The sequence below is a fragment of the Equus caballus genome, chromosome 30 (assembly GCF_041296265.1).
Source record: "Equus caballus isolate H_3958 breed thoroughbred chromosome 30, TB-T2T, whole genome shotgun sequence".
Taxonomy (NCBI): domain Eukaryota; kingdom Metazoa; phylum Chordata; class Mammalia; order Perissodactyla; family Equidae; genus Equus; species Equus caballus.
Window position 1 is genome coordinate 13,991,560 of NC_091713.1, and position 18,715 is coordinate 14,010,274.

The 18,715-nt window shown below is 38.9% G+C and overlaps 1 protein-coding gene across 8 annotated transcripts in view; it reads right to left on the reverse strand.

Annotated features, from left to right (window-relative positions):
- SMYD3 (SET and MYND domain containing 3) overlaps positions 1-18,715 on the reverse strand; it is a 671,177-nt gene that overhangs the window by 482,020 nt on the left and 170,442 nt on the right. For all 8 annotated transcript variants that reach the window (XM_023632604.2, XM_023632603.2, XM_070255580.1 and 5 more), the window contains 2 exons: positions 1,973-2,080; positions 355-412 (listed from right to left, as the gene is read on the reverse strand). In XM_023632604.2, the coding sequence (XP_023488372.1) occupies positions 355-412; positions 1,973-2,080 (166 nt within the window). The remainder of the gene's footprint in view (positions 1-354; positions 413-1,972; positions 2,081-18,715) is intronic.

Consider the following 18,715-nt stretch of genomic DNA (forward strand, 5'->3'; position numbering starts at 1 on the left):
CCCCGTTCACATCACTGTTCCCTGACATCAAAAAGAAATCAAAAGTGGGAGGAAGGGAGGAACAGAGGGAGAAAAGAAGAAAAACTATTCTGTCTACTGGACTAAAGGCTACAGTCCCCTCCCTGCCTACCCTGGACACCTTTATGGTACTTTACAAATTCTTATATGGCCAAAACTACCCTGGAATAAATTAAATAAGCTAATGTGCCAGTGGTATTTAAAAACATGAAAAGTTTTGTTAGATTTGCCTCACATAATAAAGAGACAGAAAAGCAAAGTTAAAAGTAAAGCAATTCACTAGCTCAGCAAATAAGTGAGAGGAATTTTCTAAGATGCTGATAATCAATCACTTACTTGACTCCAGATCATAAAATGAGTAAAGCTTCTCCGATTCGGAGGGTGTTTCTTCCATCTATGAAGTAAAGGGGGAGAACAGCAAAAACAATTTCAAGTATTCCAATATATAAATGAATCTTTAGATATTTAAATGAAAGTTTCTTAAAAAGACAATTTTCTATATATTCCCTCTCTTCAACATTTTCTTAGAGTTGAATTATTTAATCGGTAACAATTTTAAAGTAAAATCTAAGTTGTGACTTAACCCACCAGTTTAACTCCCAAATACAAAACTCTTTTACAAAAAATTTTCAAATTCTTCCCCCATCTCTACCCACAAACTTGTAATGACTGTAAGAATTTTACTACTAATTATTACAGAGAAGCAGAAATGGAAGAATAAAAATAGGAATTTATGACAAACTGTGCAATATTGGGTGAGTGCCTTGACCCTGAGGAGTCAATTTCCTTACCTGAAACTTAGGAGTAATAACAGCACCCGGCTCACTGGGGGTGGTTGTGGGGAAGTAATGAGGCATATCATGTAAGGCAATCAGCACAGGCGCTGGACACAGTCAGTGAGCAATAGGAGGCAGCTCTTATTCTAACTGCTTTGTGCTAGATTTTGATTTGGCAGGTCAGGGATGCAGACTGAGAACTACTACCTCAGGTGATTCTGAAGCAACTCATTTCTGCTCTAACAGTGGATCTCCTTCTTTTCAATATTAAAAAGGTAAAAAAATGCTCAGACTCAAATACAATGGCAACTATACTTTTATCATCCAGTGATTAAGGAAATGCATAAGGACAAAGTTGATCTAAATTTATAAATGCTTTGAAATAAATTTTTATTTTTTGGTTCACCACAACATATACATCTGAAAATAGTAGTAAGTAGATGTGACAGATGTTATATACTCAGTCCAAAGACAATGCCCATTTGGTATTCCAAATCCAGTTTTTTAATTGAGATATAATTGACTTATAACATTGTATTAGTTTTAGGTGTGTAATCATACTTTCACATTATTAAAGCCCTTTATTATAAAACTTTATAGCCAAAAAAAGTCAATAAACAACAGATAGAATGGAGATGGAGCCTGAAATTGTTGGAGAAAAAGATAATTCATGCTAAAGCTTGGCAAAAAAATCTAGAAAGCGTCAACAGAGGAGAATTTCACAGAATCCATTAGAGTAGGAAAAGGGACTGAAGAAATAATTTCAATGAATCTTGGCTATTAAAAAAATATATAAGCACTCTTCCATGTAAGATTAATTATCATCTAATTAAAATTTCTCACTTGAAGAGGCAACTGAAAAAATTATATTCTTGCCCTGTGCATTAATTCACAGTAGAAAAGTAATAAAGGCAACATAATAGATATTACTAACATCTCCTGCCCCAAATATAGGACCTTCTGTCTCTATTTCCAGGAGATCATAGGCCTTCAGAGAGGGGCCATGCACTTCATCGCTGCCACTGATGCTGGGATTAATAGGAAAAGAGCAAGTTTTTGTCTTAAGATACTCCCTGAAATAATCCACCTTCTACTTTAACATGGGTTTAAATTCAGCCTTAAATAGGAGTTGTTTAAAAATTAAAACCCCAAGCATGTTTCACAAGTTTTATACTCACAAGTTTGAAAACAACTCTGCCAAGAAGTCGCACAGAGTCTGGAGGATATCTGGGTTTGCAGCTTTTAAGGCATTTGCATTCCCGCTTGTGGTCCTGCCAAGCTTTTTTCTGTACAGACAAAAGTGAGGAGGGCATATGAGACATAAAAATTTAACTTCCATTTAAACTGGTTTTGAACATTGAGAGTCATCACCATTAATTTAATTTCAACAGCCTAAATATAACTGCAAAATAGAACATGAAAGCAATATTCTAATACTGTTAATGATCTAGGAGACAGTCTTTTCCAAGTATGCAATTACCAGCCATGGACATTAAGAGCTTCAACGTTACCTTTGTCCTTTAATTTGCCCTCTGGTTATTACCTGGCTCGTGGAGTCCAATGAAAGGATTACTGGGGCTTAGTTAACAATTTATGACATAGCCCTTTAGCTGATTAAATAGAATTCAATAATAGACAGTGATTTTGAATACGAAAGGAAAATTTCCAAATTAGAAAGTAAAACACATGATTCGGAAAAATCAAAACAGGGCGGACAGCCTTCTGAATTTCTGTGCTGCTGTAACGAGTACAGAAATATCAGGAGGGCTAACATACCAAAAAATATAAAATCTTTTTGTTTTTGAAGACAACACAGAAATAGGTTATTAGCTACAATGATCAAATGTCCAGTTTGCCCAGGACTGTCTTGGTTTATACCTGTTGTCCTGGCTTAATTATTAATAGTGCCCCTATTAAAAGTGTTGGTTTAGATGATAAATTACACAGTCACTTAACCCATGATCCTAGCCATGTGCTGATGTGGCTGAAGAGACCAGTGAGCCTGTCACCAATCTTACAACAGTAGGGATAGGAGGACTAAAGGAAAGGACATTCTCTCCCTGCGTCTTGGGTGTTGGATATGCCATGGCTTCCTTTACACGGGATTACTTCTATACAGAAATAAACTCCAGAGTATCTAATACTTAGCCCTGGTGAGTAGCTAATATGTTCTATTCCAGCTGAGAGCTGGAAGTTCCATCACTGAAAAACCTGATGCTCCTACACGTCTTATTTCAGAAATTGTAAACCCGCTACCCAACTTCTGGGCCTATAAAATCCCCCTAGGAGGCGCTCTTTTCTACTTACAGCACAATCAAAAGTTTCAAAAGAGGGGACGGCCCAGTGGCGCAGCGGTTAAGTGTGCACGTTCCGCTTCAGCGGCCTGGGGTTCGCCAGTTCGGATCCCGGGTGCAGACATGGCACCGCGTGGCAAGCCATGCTCTGGGAGGTGGCCCACATAGAAAATAGAGGAAGATGGGGACGGATGTTAGCTCAGGGCCAGTCTTCCTCAGAAAAAAAGAGGAGGATTGGCAGCAGTTAGCTCAGGGCTAATCTTCCTCGGAAAAAAAAAAAATTCAAAAGAGCTGTAGCTTCTATGACTCAGATTCAAGTTTGCTCAAAAAGATTGCCTGTGGCGAGCTGTTGGGTGACAGCTTGGCCTGTCTGCAGCTATTTTTAAGTAACCCAAATCTTGAAGATACTGTTTACAAGGGGTACATCACTTCTTTCATTAACTTTACTGACGGCTGCTTCACTTCATTCCCTCTTTTCCACTATGGCAATGCTCTTAACATGATGTTTGTAATTTTTTTTAATATTTATACTTTATTCACTTCTAAACAAGACTGAATTGCTTCAAAGTAAAGATATGTATGAAATAAAATTGTAAAATTAAAAAGAGAAAATGTCATAATTATGGGGAAAAAAAGTCCTCTACCATTTACTTAACATCCTACAGTGTGTCAGTCATATGGCTAAGCAATTAACAGAGGACATTTCATCTGATTTTTATAGTAATCTGAATGGTAGCTATTATCCTTATATTAGAGATGAAGAAAGTAATGCTCAAGAGCTGGGATCTCAGCTACAGAAATACAAAAGGAGAGAGTAAAAATTCTTAGTATGCTAAACATGAGAGCTAAAGAATTACCACATTTGTGCATTACATTTATTTGAGTTGCCTTATAGGCAAGGCAAAAAAGGAAGCATAATCACTTACATAATTCTCATACGAAAAAAAACACATCACTTTACTAAGTATTAACTCACAGGAGGAATTTATTCCAAGAATACTAATCAACATACTGGACAATGTTTTCAACAACAGTTTACAACTATCATGGCTTTTCATAGTTACTTGTAAAGTCAGTACTCACTAAAAGGCATAATATTAAAATACAACACAGTGAAAGAAAATGTTTCTATTGTTCAAGGGGCCAGTCTCGGACTTGCAATTAGCAATTACCAACATGTATAAGATGCCTAAAACAAATATGGTTCCATTGTCAAATAAGTTTGAAAAACGCTACCTAATGTAGATCTTGCTTAGAGATTTGAAATATTTTAGGTTATGAAAAGTTATAAAAAGCTCTGCATTAAAGGAACTTGTATAAAGTATTTAACAGAGTTTCTCATGATTGTTATCGACATCTTTGGGAACTTAGGTTGGACATACTGACTCAGATATACCTACATACTTTCCTTCATTTATCTGGTCTTTGAATGACAGTGGGTTACGTAAACAAATTTACAGTCATTTATACTGACAGGAAACTAGAGTGTTGATATTTTTGATTACTGACTGAAGGGAGAACCCTAACTTTGGTGGAAGAGTCTTCATTTGGTATTAAAAGTCAAGAAGCCTGATAGATACCCTGAATGGACAGGCTCTGTGGGCAGGAATGAACCACATAGTGCCACTGGGTCTCTGAGAAAGCAACTCTGGCTCTGCTCAAAGCCTGAGTAAGTGTCCAGCTGAAAAAAGACTGCACCTAGTAAAGTAAAGGAGACAGAATTTGGACCAAAAGATCTTCAGAGCAGATTTTAACCAATGCTTGTCTCAGCCACAAGAGAGCATCCATAACTCCTATGTTAAAACCAGTTTGAACAGCTCAGCCTCCTGGTAGCTTACGAGGGTGAGGCTAGGTAACAAACCAGTTGATCTCTTAGATAGAATTAAACATGCAGATTTTGGAGAATTCTTCTCAAAGTCAAAAATGACTTGAGGTCTTTAATATAACTAATATTGAGCTCTCATTTCTCAACAGTAATTAAAAACTAGACAATATGTTTTTTAAGGCTACTTGTAGATCTTTGCATGAATACATTGGACAACATACTTATCTTCCCATTTGCTTCAGCAAAAAGATGTTCATTCTTTTCATCCAAAAGCCAAATCAGATCATTTAGGTATAAATATAGAAAGCAATCCTGCCGCTGAAATTAATCTATAATATAATGTCAACTTTACAGCCTACTGTATGTCTTAACATGATATTAAAAACTATGTTTGAAAAAGTTGTTAGGATTTATCATTTACCTTCACACATCACATCTTACCATAAGGCTTACTAATATAAGCATACCACAGAAAAGGCAAACAAAGAAATCTTTTAAGCAACTGCGTTAGACTTTGAAGCAAAACCTCACTATCATATGAGAACATTAGGCATTATCTTCACTCTACAAACTTTAACCTCAGTCTAGACCTTAACAGCACATTCTCAAAGACAACCTTCTTCATTTACTTTTTCTTATTCTATTACTGCAAATAAAGGATGTAATCAAGATTTTATTCACAATACTGGCTGTAATGTTTTCTGTTCTCATAGTTGAAAATTAACAATGATATACAATAAGCACAAATTAGCATGCGAGGCAAAGGAAATTACAGTATTGCATTAAGAAACAAAGACAGGAGACAGTTTTAGATGGGAAAGCAGGAGATGAAGACATCTATGACTCAATTTCATGTATCAGTACCTGCATGACTCAAAAAACAACTTTAGAATCTATATATTGCCATGTGTTTTTCAGTATATATAATGATTCAGAACATAAAATAATTAAACCAGTGGTTCTCAAAGGGGAATCCCAATCTTAAGGATTCTTTGGGAAATTTATGGGAGTATCTCTGTTGTCACAATGCTTGGGGAGTACCATGGGCACTTACTGGTCAGGAACCAGAGATGCCAGACACCCTATGTATGACAATTCCATATGGTGATGAATTTTTCCAAACCTAATGACTTTTAAATGTCCCATCAGACATTCTATGAAGGTGACAAACTTGTTTATAATTATCGGAGCCTAGAACTAAATCTCCTTTTAGATATAAAAACAAAGAGTTGGCTTTTTACATACTCTTAATAGCACTGAATCTCCTAGGTAAATCAAGGGAAGACTGCATTTTAAAAACTTTAGCTAAGGTTATTCAATATATTTCATAAAATCATATCATTGAAGGCAATACCACTTGTAATATAGTCATGCACAGCATAACGATGTTTCAGTCAAGAACACACTACATATATAACGTGATCCAATAAGACTAGTACCATATGGCCTAGGTGTGCAGTAGACTATACAATCTAGGTGTGTGTAAGTACACACTATGATGTTCGCACAACAACGAAATCACCTAAAGACTCATTTCTCAGAACTTATCCCATTGTTAAGCGAGGCATAACCACATTTGAGATACCAATATAAAACATCTTCTGATCTGCATTTCATACTTCCCTTCTCCAGCAACTCTGTATGGGTGCAAGTATATGACTTGCTAATTATGTATTCTAGTCTAGTCACACCTAAGCATTTACATATTAAAATACATCTTATTTTAAGTTGTTTTAATTTTCTTTCTCCTTTATATTCCAGTAATGGCATTATATTGATATTGAATATTGAAAATATATAACTAGGTAGATTGTATTACCTATGGAATTTCATTTCAAGAGAGTAGAGAAGACAAGAAAAGTATTTGTCATAGAAAGTTAGAGTTAGGTCTGAGAGAGCTGAAAACCCCAGATCTAGAACCCAGCTATACAGTTATACACACCACACATACACATAAATATATATATTTTAGATGCACAGCCTGGGGCCCAGTCCAGAGATTCTGACAGTACTGAAGGGAGAGGATCAGGTTCTGAATTGTTTTTAATCACTGCAGAGGATTTTATGTGTAGATAAGGTTGAAAAATCACTGAGCCAGACCAAATTACAAAGGAGTTTATCATATATATTAAATAGATGAAACAACAAAATACTAGTCTATAAAATCATGGAACAATCTCCCTAGGAATGAACATTTTATAATACTGAAATGAGGAAAGCATTTCTAAACAAGACATAAAACCCAGAAACCATGAAGGAAAAGATGTATATATTAAACTGTATAAAAATAAATAACTTTTGTACATAAGGGGAAGAAAACCTAATACCAGAAACAAGTTTGAAAGATAAAGGACAAACTAGAAAAACAAAATCTAAAACACATATACAGACAGTGTTAAATGCATCCAACATTGAAGGTCTTACAAATAACTAAGAAAAGGATGAATACCTCAAAAGAAAAAAAAGGTAAAGGAGAAGAATGGGAAATTCATACTAAAAGAGAAAAACAAATACAAACCACACCAGTGAAAAGAAATTTTAACAAAAACAAGATAACATAAGTGACCCATAGTTTGGCAAAGATGAATGAAACTAACAGTACAGTCATGCACCACTTGACAATGGGGTATGTTCTGAGAAATGTGACTTGCTGGTTGGTGTCCTGGGGCGTGTTTCATCCTTCACAGCCTTTCAGCGGCCCTCGGGGTTTCAGGTTTAGAGCAGAAGTTGGTAAAGTATGTTGTTTTGGTGCCTCATAAGTCTTTCGTAATAGTAGGTGGCTCCGGCTTCTTGTCTTCCCTGTTCCGGCATTCCACAGGGCAGTACCCACTTAAGCCTCAAGCATGCAGATCCTCTGGACTGTCCAACCTCTAGAATCTTTTAATTGGCTTCTGTGGCGTGACCTGCCCCTGGTTCTCCTTCCACCTCTCTCACCATTTTTTAAAAAGTTATTCTTTGCTGGTTCTCTTTTTACCTGTTGAATGGCAGTACTCCCCTGCCCCGCCTTGACTTGCCTGCCTGTGTGCCAACAACACCCAAAGCTTCATCTCCAGCCTGGCCCTTTCTTCTGAGCTCCAATCCCATACTTTCTACGGATTAATAAAAATCTTGGCTTGGAGAGGAAGATCCAAGAAGGCGGCGTGAGCAGACTTCTTTGTCTCTCCCCCTTTGAATCTATAACTAATTGGACATTCACCGCTTGACAAAGGATATCTATATAGCATCTCAGGACATCGGAGAGACCCACACTGCTATACATCGGAGGGCGGATGGACATCCCTCCGGGAGGAGGCGGAGATGGGTGAAAACTCTCCGACCCTGACTCACAAACAGCCTAAAGCCTGCGGGCAGCTTTCTCCCTGCAGACGCCCCCAGAACATCACCACAAGCCAAGGGCAGGAGGGAACACACACCAGAGGAGCGACGGTGGAAACAGGTGAACAGAGCCCTACCTAAGCCCCCCGCAATTACACCTGAGCCCAGAGGGAAGGTCCAGAGTTACACACCAGAGGCCGGGGGGGAAAACCCCTGCCCGCCATAAGCAGAGAGGTCCCGCACAGTCTCCACAACGCCTGGGGGCTCTCCCAAACAGCACGCCAGCCCGCCAGCTGCCTTGGCAAGTTCCGCTGACCGGGCTCTAGCCCGGGAAGGGCTCAGGATAACCGGAGATCTCCTGGGAGAGGTCCGGGGCTGGGTGGAGCTCCAGCAGCTGGCAACGTGTCCTGGGGGAGAAACTCTGAAGTCCCGTCCCAGCAGCAAGCAGGGACTTTGCCTGCCATTATCGGAGAGGCCCCGCCCAGCCTCCACAACGCCGGGAGGGTTCCAAAGAGGAGAATCCCAGGCAGGGCAGCAGCCGACCAGCTGCCACTGAACTCAAGGTATCCAGCTATTCCCCAGTTACGGCAATGGGCTCCCCGAGATCCTAGGGGACAGGACTGGGGCTGGGTGGAGTTCCAGTGACCTGGCGCTGTGGCCCAGGGGGGAAACTCTACAGTCTCACAGAAGCCTCAGCGATAGCCTCTGCACAGCACTAGTAGAAAGCACCCGTCTAGCAAGCACAAGGCTGGAAGACCTTGGGACAAAAGTAGCATAGCTAGGTGAGCTAACCACAGACTGCAGAAGATGCCCATAGCTCTGCTGTGACCCATAGTGGACAAGCGAGATTTTGTGGGCGCCGACAGTGACAGAGCTGCAAATATAAGTGATCCTGCCCCTGGCCGCTGGGAAAGCCCATAAAACCGCTGCAAAACCTAAGGAGGGACCACATCTAGGTGGTCTGCAACAGTAGGCACGAGCAGCCTGAAGCCCCCCTGTGACGGCCTCCACAGCAGAAGAGGGAACGCATAGGATCACTGTGACTGTGTGGAGGGGCCCAGGCCCACTTAGCAACATCTGATAGGGTTCCTGGTTGGAGCAGTATAAACAGCTGTCCCCCTACCACACCAGTAGAAACAAGTGGAAGCAGTAACTAAACTCTATCTCTATGCGGAGGCACAAATCTACACCATCAAGCAATATGAGAAAATATATTAAATCTCCAGAACAAAAGAAAAATGACAAACACACAGAAAACAATCCCAAAGACAATGAAATATACAACCTAAATGATGATGACTTCAAAACAGCCATCATTAAATAACTTAATGAGTTAAAAGAGAATTCAGATAGACAACTCAACGAGTTCAGGAGCTATGTCACAAAAGAGTTCGATACTATAAAGAAGAAACAAACAGAAATACTGGAAATGAAGAACACAATAGAGGAGATTAAGAAAAACCTAGACGCACTGAACAGTAGGGCCGATAATATGGAGGAAAGAATTAGCAATTTGGAAGACAGAAATATAGAAATGCTGCAGGCAGAGGAGGAGAGAGAGCTAAGACTAAAACGAAATGAAGAAACTCACCAAGAATTATCTGATGCAATTAGGAGATGCAACCTAAGGATTATAGGTATACCAGAGGGAGAAGAGAGGGAGAAGGGGGCAGAAAGCCTATTCAAAGAAATAATGGCTGAGAACTTCCCAAACCTGGGGAGAGAAACAGAACTTCATGTGACAGAAGCCAATAGATCTCCAAACGTTATCAAAGCAAGTAGACCAACCCCAAGACATATAGTAGTGAAGCTAGCAAAAGTCAACAACAAGGAGAGAATACTAAGGGCAGCCAGGCAGAAGAAATTAACCTACAAAGGAACCCCCATCAGGCTTTCAGCAGACTTCTCAGCAGAAACTTTACAGGCTAGAAGAGAGTGGAATGATATATTAAAAAATCTGAAGGACAAAAACTTGCAGCCAAGAATTCTCTACCCAGTGAAAATATCCTTCAAATACGATGGAGAAATAAAAGCTTTCACAGATAAACAAAAATTAAGGGAGTTCATTGCCACCAAACCGCCTCTACAAGAAATGCTCAGGAAAACCCTCATTCCTGAAAAATCAAAAAAAGGAAAGGGACTACAAAACCAAGAGCAAAGGAGATAAGTAGAAGGACAACAACAGAGAGTAGCAGCTCTACATCAGAACAGACTAAACCATGGGACAAGAAACAAAGGAAATTGAAGAGAACCGGAAAACAAGACATAAAATGGTAGTGGTAGGCCCCCACATCTCAATAATCACTCTAAATGTAAATGGATTGAACTCCCCAATCAAAAGACACAGAGTGGCAGGATGGATCAAAGAACAAGACCCAACAATATGTTGCCTCCAGGAAACACACCTCAGCCCCAAACACAAACACAGACTCAGAGTGAAGGGATGGAAGACAATACTCCAAGCTACTAATGAACAAAAGAAAGCAGGTGTCGCTATACTAATATCAGACAAAGTAGACTTCAAAGTAAAACAGGTAAAGAAAGACAAAGAGGGACAGTATATAATGATAAAAGGGACTCTCCAACAAGAAGACATACCACTTGTAAATATATACGCACCCAACACAGGAGCACCAAAATTTGTAAAGCTACTCAACAGAACTAAAAGAAGACATCAACAACAATACTATAATAGTAGGAGACCTCAACACCCCAGTAACACCAATGGATAGAACATCCAGACAGAAAGTCAACAAGTAAATTATAGAATTAAATGAAAAATTAGACCAGATGGACTTAATAGATATATATAGAACACTTCATCCAAAAACAGCAGGCTACACATTCTTCTCAAGTGCGCATGGAACATTCTCAAGAATAGACGATATTCTGGGAAACAAAGCAAGCATCAATAAATACAAGAGAGTTGAAATAATATCAAGCATCTTTTCTGATCACAATGCTATGAAACTAGAAATCAACTACAATAATAAAGCAGAGAAAGGTGCAAAAATGTGGAGACTAAACAACACGCTACTGAACAAACAATGGATCATTGAAGAAATTAAAGAAGAAATCAAATATTATCTGGAGACAAATGAAAATGAGAACATGTCATACCAAATCATTTGGGATGCAGCAAAAGCAGTCCTAAGAGGGAAATTCATCGCAATACAGGCTCACCTCACAAAACAAGAAAAAGGCCACATAAGCAACCTCAAATGACAGCTAACAGAATTAGAAAAAGAAAAACAAACAAAGCCCAGAGTCAGTAGAAGGAGGGAAATAATAAAAATAAGAGCAGAAATAAACGACATTGAAACTAAAAAGACAATAGAAAGGATCCATGAAACAAAGAGTTGGTTCTTTGAAAAAATTAACAAAATCGACAAACCCTTGGCCAGACTCACTAAGAAAAGAAGAGAGAAATCTCAAATAAATAAAATTAGGAATGAGAGAGGAGAAATCACAACAGATACCAAAAAAATACAAGGGATCATAAGAGAATACCATGAAAAACTAAATGTCAACAAATTGAACAACCTAGAAGAAATGGACAAATTACTGGACTCTTACAACCTCCCCAAACTGAACCAGGAAGAAATGGAGAATCTGAATAGGCCAATCACAAGTAAAGAAATAGAACCAGTAACCAAAAACCTCCCCAAAAATAAGAGTCCAGGACGAGACGGCTTCTCTGGAGGATTCTACCAAACATTCAAAGAAGATTTAATACCTATCCTTCTCAAACTATTCCAGAAAATTGAGGAAGATGGAGTACTCCCCAACACATTCTATGAAGCCAACATCACTCTGATCCCCAAACCTGACAAGGACAACACAAAGAAGGAGAACTACAGGCTGATATCAGTGATGAACAAAGATGCAAAAATCCTCAACAAAATTCTGGCAAACTGAATACAGCAATACGTCAAAAAATTTATACACCATGATCAAGTGGGATTTATACCAGGGACACAGGGATGGTTCAACATCCACAAGTCAATCAACGGGATACACTACATTAACAAAACGAGAAACAAAAACCACATGATCATCTCAATAGATGCAGAGAAAGCATTTGACAAGATCCAACACCCATTTATGATAGAAACCCTCAATAAAATGGGTATAGAAGGAAAGTACCTCAACATAATAAAGGTCATATATGACAAACCCACAGCCAACATCATACTCAACAGACAAAAACTGAAAGCCATCCCTCTGAGGACAGGAACAAGACAAGGGTGCCCGCTTTCACCAATCCTATTCAACATAGTACTAGAGGTGTTAGCCAGAGCAATCAGGCAGGAAAAAGAAGTAAAAGGAATCCAAATAGGCAATGAAGAAGTAAAACTCTCACTGTTTGCAGATGGCATGATCTTTTATATAGCAAATCCCAAAGAATCCATAGGAAAACTATTAGAAATAATCAACAGCTACAGCAAAGTTGCAGGATATAAAATCAACATACATGAATCAGTAGCATTTCTATACACAAACAATGAACCAACAGAAAAAAAACTCAAGAACTCAATCCCATTCACAATCGCAACGAAAAGAATAAAATACCTTGGGATAAGTTTAACCAAGGAAGTGAAAGATTTATACAATGAAAACTACAAGACTTTCTTGAAAGAAATTGACGACAACATAAAGAGATGGAAAGACATTCCATGCACATGGATTGGAAGAATAAACATAGTTAAAACGTCCATACTACCTAAAGCAATCTACAGATTCAACGCTATCCCAATCAGAATCCCAAGGGCATTCTTTACAGAAATTGAACAAAGAATCCTAAAATTCATATGGGGCAAGAAAAGACCACGAATTGCTAAAACAATCCTGAGTAAGAAAAACAAGGCCGGAGGCATCACAATCTCCGATTTCAAAACATACTACAAAGCTACAGTGATCAAAACAGCATGGTACTGGTACAAAAACAAGTGCACAGATCAATGGAACAGAATTGAAAGCCCAGAGATAAAACCTCACATCTATGGACAGCTAATCTTCGACAAAGGATCTGAGGGCCTACAATGGAGAAAAGAAAGTCTCTTCAACAAACGGTGTTGGGAAAACTGGACAGCCACATGTAAAAGAATGAAAATTGATCATTCTTTTTCACCATTCACAAAAATAAACTCAACATGGATCACAGACTTAAAGATTAGGCCTGAAACAATAAGTCTTCTAGAAGAGAATATAGGCGGTACACTCTTTGACATCAGTTTCAAAAGAATCTTTTCGGACACTATAACTCCTCAGATGAGGGAAACAGTAGAAAGAATAAACAAATGGGACTTCATCAGACTAAAGAGTTTCTTCAAAGCAAGGGAAAACAGGATTGAAACAAAAGAACAACCCACTAATTGGGAAAAAATATTTACAAGCTACTTATCCAACAAAGGATTAATATCCATAATATACAAAGAACTCACACAGCTTAACAACAAAAAACAAACAACCCGATCAAAAAATGGGCAGAGGACATGAACAGACATTTCTCCAAAGAAGATGTAAGTATGGCCAAGAGACACATGAAAAGATGTTCATCATCCCTAATCATCAGGGAAATGCAAATCAAAACTACACTAAGATATCACCTTACACCCGTTAGATTGGCAAAAATATCCAAAACCAAAAGTGACAAATGTTGGAGAGGTTGTGGAGAAAAAGGAACCCTCATACACTGTTGGTGGGAATGCAAACTAGTGCAGCCACTATGGAAAACACTACGGAGATTTCTCAAAAAGTTAAAAATTGAAATACCCTATGACCCAGCCATCCCACTACTGGGTATCTACCCTAAGAACCTGAAATTAGCAATCCCAAGAATCCCGTGCACCCCTATGTTCATCGCAGCATTATTTACGATAGCCAACACGTGGAACCAACCTAAATGCCCAGAAACTTGACGACTGGATAAAGAAGATACGGTATATATGCACAATGGAATATTACTCAGCCATAAAAAAGGACCAAATTGTTCCATTCGTATCAACATGGATGGACCTTGAGGGTATCATGTTAAGCGAAATAAGCCAGACAGAGAAAGAGGAGCTCTATATGACCCCACTTATAGGTGGAAGTTAACATATAGACATGGAGAACCGATCGGTGGTTACCAGGGAAAATGGGGGGTGGGAGGAGGGCATAAAGGGTGAAGTGGTGTACCCACAACATTACTAACAATAATGAACAACTGAAATCTCACAAGGTTGTAATCTATAGAAATCTTAATTAAAAAAAATAAAATAAAATAAAAATCTTGGCTTGGCGCAGTGGGTTTTGAGTTCAGATTCATCATGAACATACTTAAACCTCTCTCTCTTCCTCAGCAGGACGAGCTGCTGCTCCAGCTCTTCTGTCTTTTCTCTCGGCATCTCAGTCTCCTGGGTCAGCCGTGCCAGAGACCTCGGGGCTGCTTCTGCTGCTTCCCTCTCTCTCTCCTTCCTTCGACATGCCCTGCTCGTGCTGCTTTTGAAAGGATCTCTTAACATTGTCCTTCTCTCCTTAGACTTTTTGCCGCTGACGTCATTCAGGCCTTTTTATCTTGCTTAAGGGGCCCTAACTAATCTCTCTGCCTCTCACTCTTTCCCTGGATCTCAACCCATTTTTAGAGACTGCCACTAGAGAGACATTTTTGTAAAAACCTGATCCCCAGCTTAAAAATGTCTGCTGATTCCCTCCTGCCTACTGCATAAACTCAAGGTTCTAACGTCTGGCATTTGAGGCCTCTGCAGGCCTCATCTCATGCTACTTCCCTGGAACTGGGTGACTGCTCGCATAGACTGTCAGTAACCTGAGGGGTGGAACCGTTTTCCTAGCACCTTGCACGGTGAACAGGAAGTTGCAGGGATTCAATCACTGGATGCTTTGACTCCTTTACACGGTTGCATTGTCACCTGCACTCTGCTTTTACGCCTTCACGTTAGTGCCTTGTTGATGTGTTTCGTCACACTACCAAAGCTCGGTGATATCTGAAGCACTGTTGCTATGACAGTAGCAAGTAAACGTAGGCAGGGCAAGTACATTCTCTGGGCAGGGAATTATTTGTGACACGCTCAGGTATTTTTGAGCCAGTCTGTAAAGCTGCCCACATATAGGAGAACACACAGGAGAGGTCCTTAAAGGCAGTGACAAGTCGGCAAGGCCTGGTGATGGCTGCTGTGAGTGTGTGAAAGAGTGTAAGCAGGGAGGTGGAAATCATCGTGTTCCTTGGGCTCCTAAGGTAGTGGACTTCTCCCTATGAGTCATCTTCACTCAACAGAGACAGTTTAGCTTTGAATAATCCTCAGCAGCAGTAGTTGAGTGGGCCCCTGCTATGTCAACACTGCTGGGTTTGATAATTAGATAATTAGAAGGATGTGATCAGATTTGGGAAATCCATTCCCGGAAGATACCCATGTGTTTGCTCATGATTGTCAGGCAGGCTTCTAGCCTTTCTTTGGAGCAATGATGATTGCTACAAAGATAATTTTTTTGTGCTGAAAATCTTTTCCTGACGTCAGTGTGGTCTGGATGATCTTTCTCACTTCTTACCTGCTCAAAGTCAGCACAGAGAAGCTTGCAAAGTCCTTGTATTTTGTGGAAATAAGGAATAATGTCCTATACAGCCATGTGTCACTTAATAAGGCGTATGTTCTGAGAACGGCATTGGTAGGTGATTTCATTGTTGTGTGAACATCATAGAGTGTACTTACTCAAACACAGATGGTATAACCTACTATATACCTAGGCTATACAGTACTAAGCTTATGGGACCACTGTCGTATTTGTAGTCTGTCACTGACTGAAACATCATTATGTAGTACATGACTGTATTGAGAGGAGGTCTAGGGTATAAGAAACTAGGGACTCTGTAGCCTTGTTTGTAGAATTGTAAATTGCTCTAATCTTTTTTTCTTTTTCCTCCCCAAAGCCTCAGTACACAGTGGTATATCCTAGTTGTAAGTCCTACTAGTTCTTCTATGTGGGATGCCACCACAGCGTGGCTTGATGAGTAGTGTGTAGGTCCATGTCCAGGATCCAAACTGGGATCCGAACCGGCAAACCCCAGGCTGTGGAAGTGGAACACGGGAACTTCACTACACTACTCCGCCAGCCACTGCTCTAATCTTTCTGATGGGTGTTTGGTAATGAACACCTAAATTTTTAATGTGCATAGTGTTGTCACAGAAATAATATTTATAAGGCAGTTAATCCTAACAAATTTAAATGACGTAGAGAAATAAGTTTAAGAATGCTCATAATACGTTTGGTTAAAATACTGATCCTTACCAAATATTGGTAAGAATTTTTCCAGCTTTTCCTAAAAGAAAAAGCTATTTTTGTCTTTCTCATTACACTTTTCCAACACTGTTTGAATTTTCTGCAAAGAGCATTTATTATATATATATATAAATAAAAACAAATGTAATTATCTTTCTTATGTCTAGTAACTATGATCCGGGAAGAAGCATTTTTACACAAAAGAGACAGCAAAATTACTATTTAACAAACATAGCTTTTCAATACCTATTTTGGAAAATCTGGTTGTAACAAAGAATGGTTTATGCATTAATTTTTAAATTCTAAAAAAGACTTCAGGGAATTCTTTTGCAATACCAATGAAATCTTTTGTAGAGCAAAGACTCATTCACATTCAGTAAATTTTCATCAGTTTAGCTTTGCTATGTCTAGTTTTCTTAAAGAAGCGCACTACCAATTAGGTGCATCTTGCATGTAACAGGTGTTCAATAGATATCTCATGATTTATTCTAAAACCAGTACCATTTAGGAGATACAATTTATTATATATTTATCATTGACTATTTGAAATTAAGACCATCCACAAAGAACAGTAAAATCCCTAACAATTCTTTCTCTGACCAGTCTGAGATAGTCTTGATTGCTTAATTATAAAAGGACAGGATTGATGAGATGTTACAATATCAAAAGAAAATCAATTTACTTCTTTCTTATGCAAAATAACCTTTGCACTATTATCATAATATTTCCCTCCCCTTCTTGGACACAAAGACACTACAGCTCAACAACCCATTTAAATACTATTAAACATTGGATGTTGGTTGGAGTAAATTTTAGGGCAGCTTATCATTGTGTGGGATGGAGTATGGGAAGGGTCAACACATATTGAGCCCAGTTTGTGTAAAAAACATCTAATTCCTGACCTGGGCTCACAAGACATTTATTCTACAAAAGGAATGAACTCAATGATCTCTAAGGCAGCTTTTCAATGATAAAATCTATAGTTGTGATATCCATTCCTAACAAACAACTGAATTGTGTCAAAATAGGCTCGAAATCTGCCCATGTTAGGTTTACACAGAACTGAAAATTTGGAACACTATTTTCCTCAGATTTGAAGTCATCAAGGATGAAAAAACTGGCTTAAAATATGTATAAAATAAAATGAATTCTTTTAAGCCAGCTTACTCAACAATTTCATTTGTGATTAATAACTACCATTAATTGGGGGCCAGCCCTGTAGCCTAGTGGTTAGGTTCACGTGCTCTGCTTCAGTGACCCAGGGTTTCGCTGGTTCAGATCCTGGGCGCAGACCTAGCACCATGCATCAAGCCATGCTGAGGCAGCATCCCACATGTCACAACTAGAAGGAACCACAACTAAAAATATACAACTATGTAGTGGGGGCCTTTGGGGAGAAGAAGGAAAAATAAAAACAATTAAAAAATCTTTTTAAAAAGCTACCATTAATCGAACATCTTCTATGTGAAATATTGCCATGACAATTTTTTTTTTATCATATATTCATGACTCCCTCCACTCACAATCATCTACAGAGATTTGCTACAGGCAAAACTTAGGATAGTTGAGTTCCATGCAACTTGCAGGAAAAAAAAGAGAACCAAGTTTTCCATTCACTTCCAGACTGCTTAACAGTAAATAAACAATACCTTCTCCTTTATGCCTCAAATGTAGTCCAATAGTGAATTACAGGCTGACATATGCATGAAGATCTGAAAAGCCACAATCCAGGGGAAAAAACTAGGAGGTAAAGCAGGTTGACTAACAGCTACAGTTGACTGACAGGTATTGATTAAAATCTTGCATAAAATCTCCTTAGGGCATGCCAGAGACCCAGTGATAGACGTTGGACTTATCACTTTAAAAGCTTACCAAACGCTAAATCAAATGTAGAACAAGAGCACCTTCGGACTAGTCTTAATCAAATTAGCCAGATAGGGCCAAGCAGAAAGGAGTGAAGCAGGAGGACGGTCACAGGGCATGAGGTCGACAGAAGAAAAGAAACAAGCATAAATTATTACTTCCTAGGAAAATGGAAATTACAGACTTTTGGTTAACTGAGGAACCATATGAGGCAATAATAACATTACTACCCCAAAGTAAATCCATCAACATCTAGTGTAGGGTTCAGGTCATATCCATTCTGCTACCTGTTTGTGTAAAGTGTTACACAGCCACACACATCAGTTTACACTCACTCATGTCATACT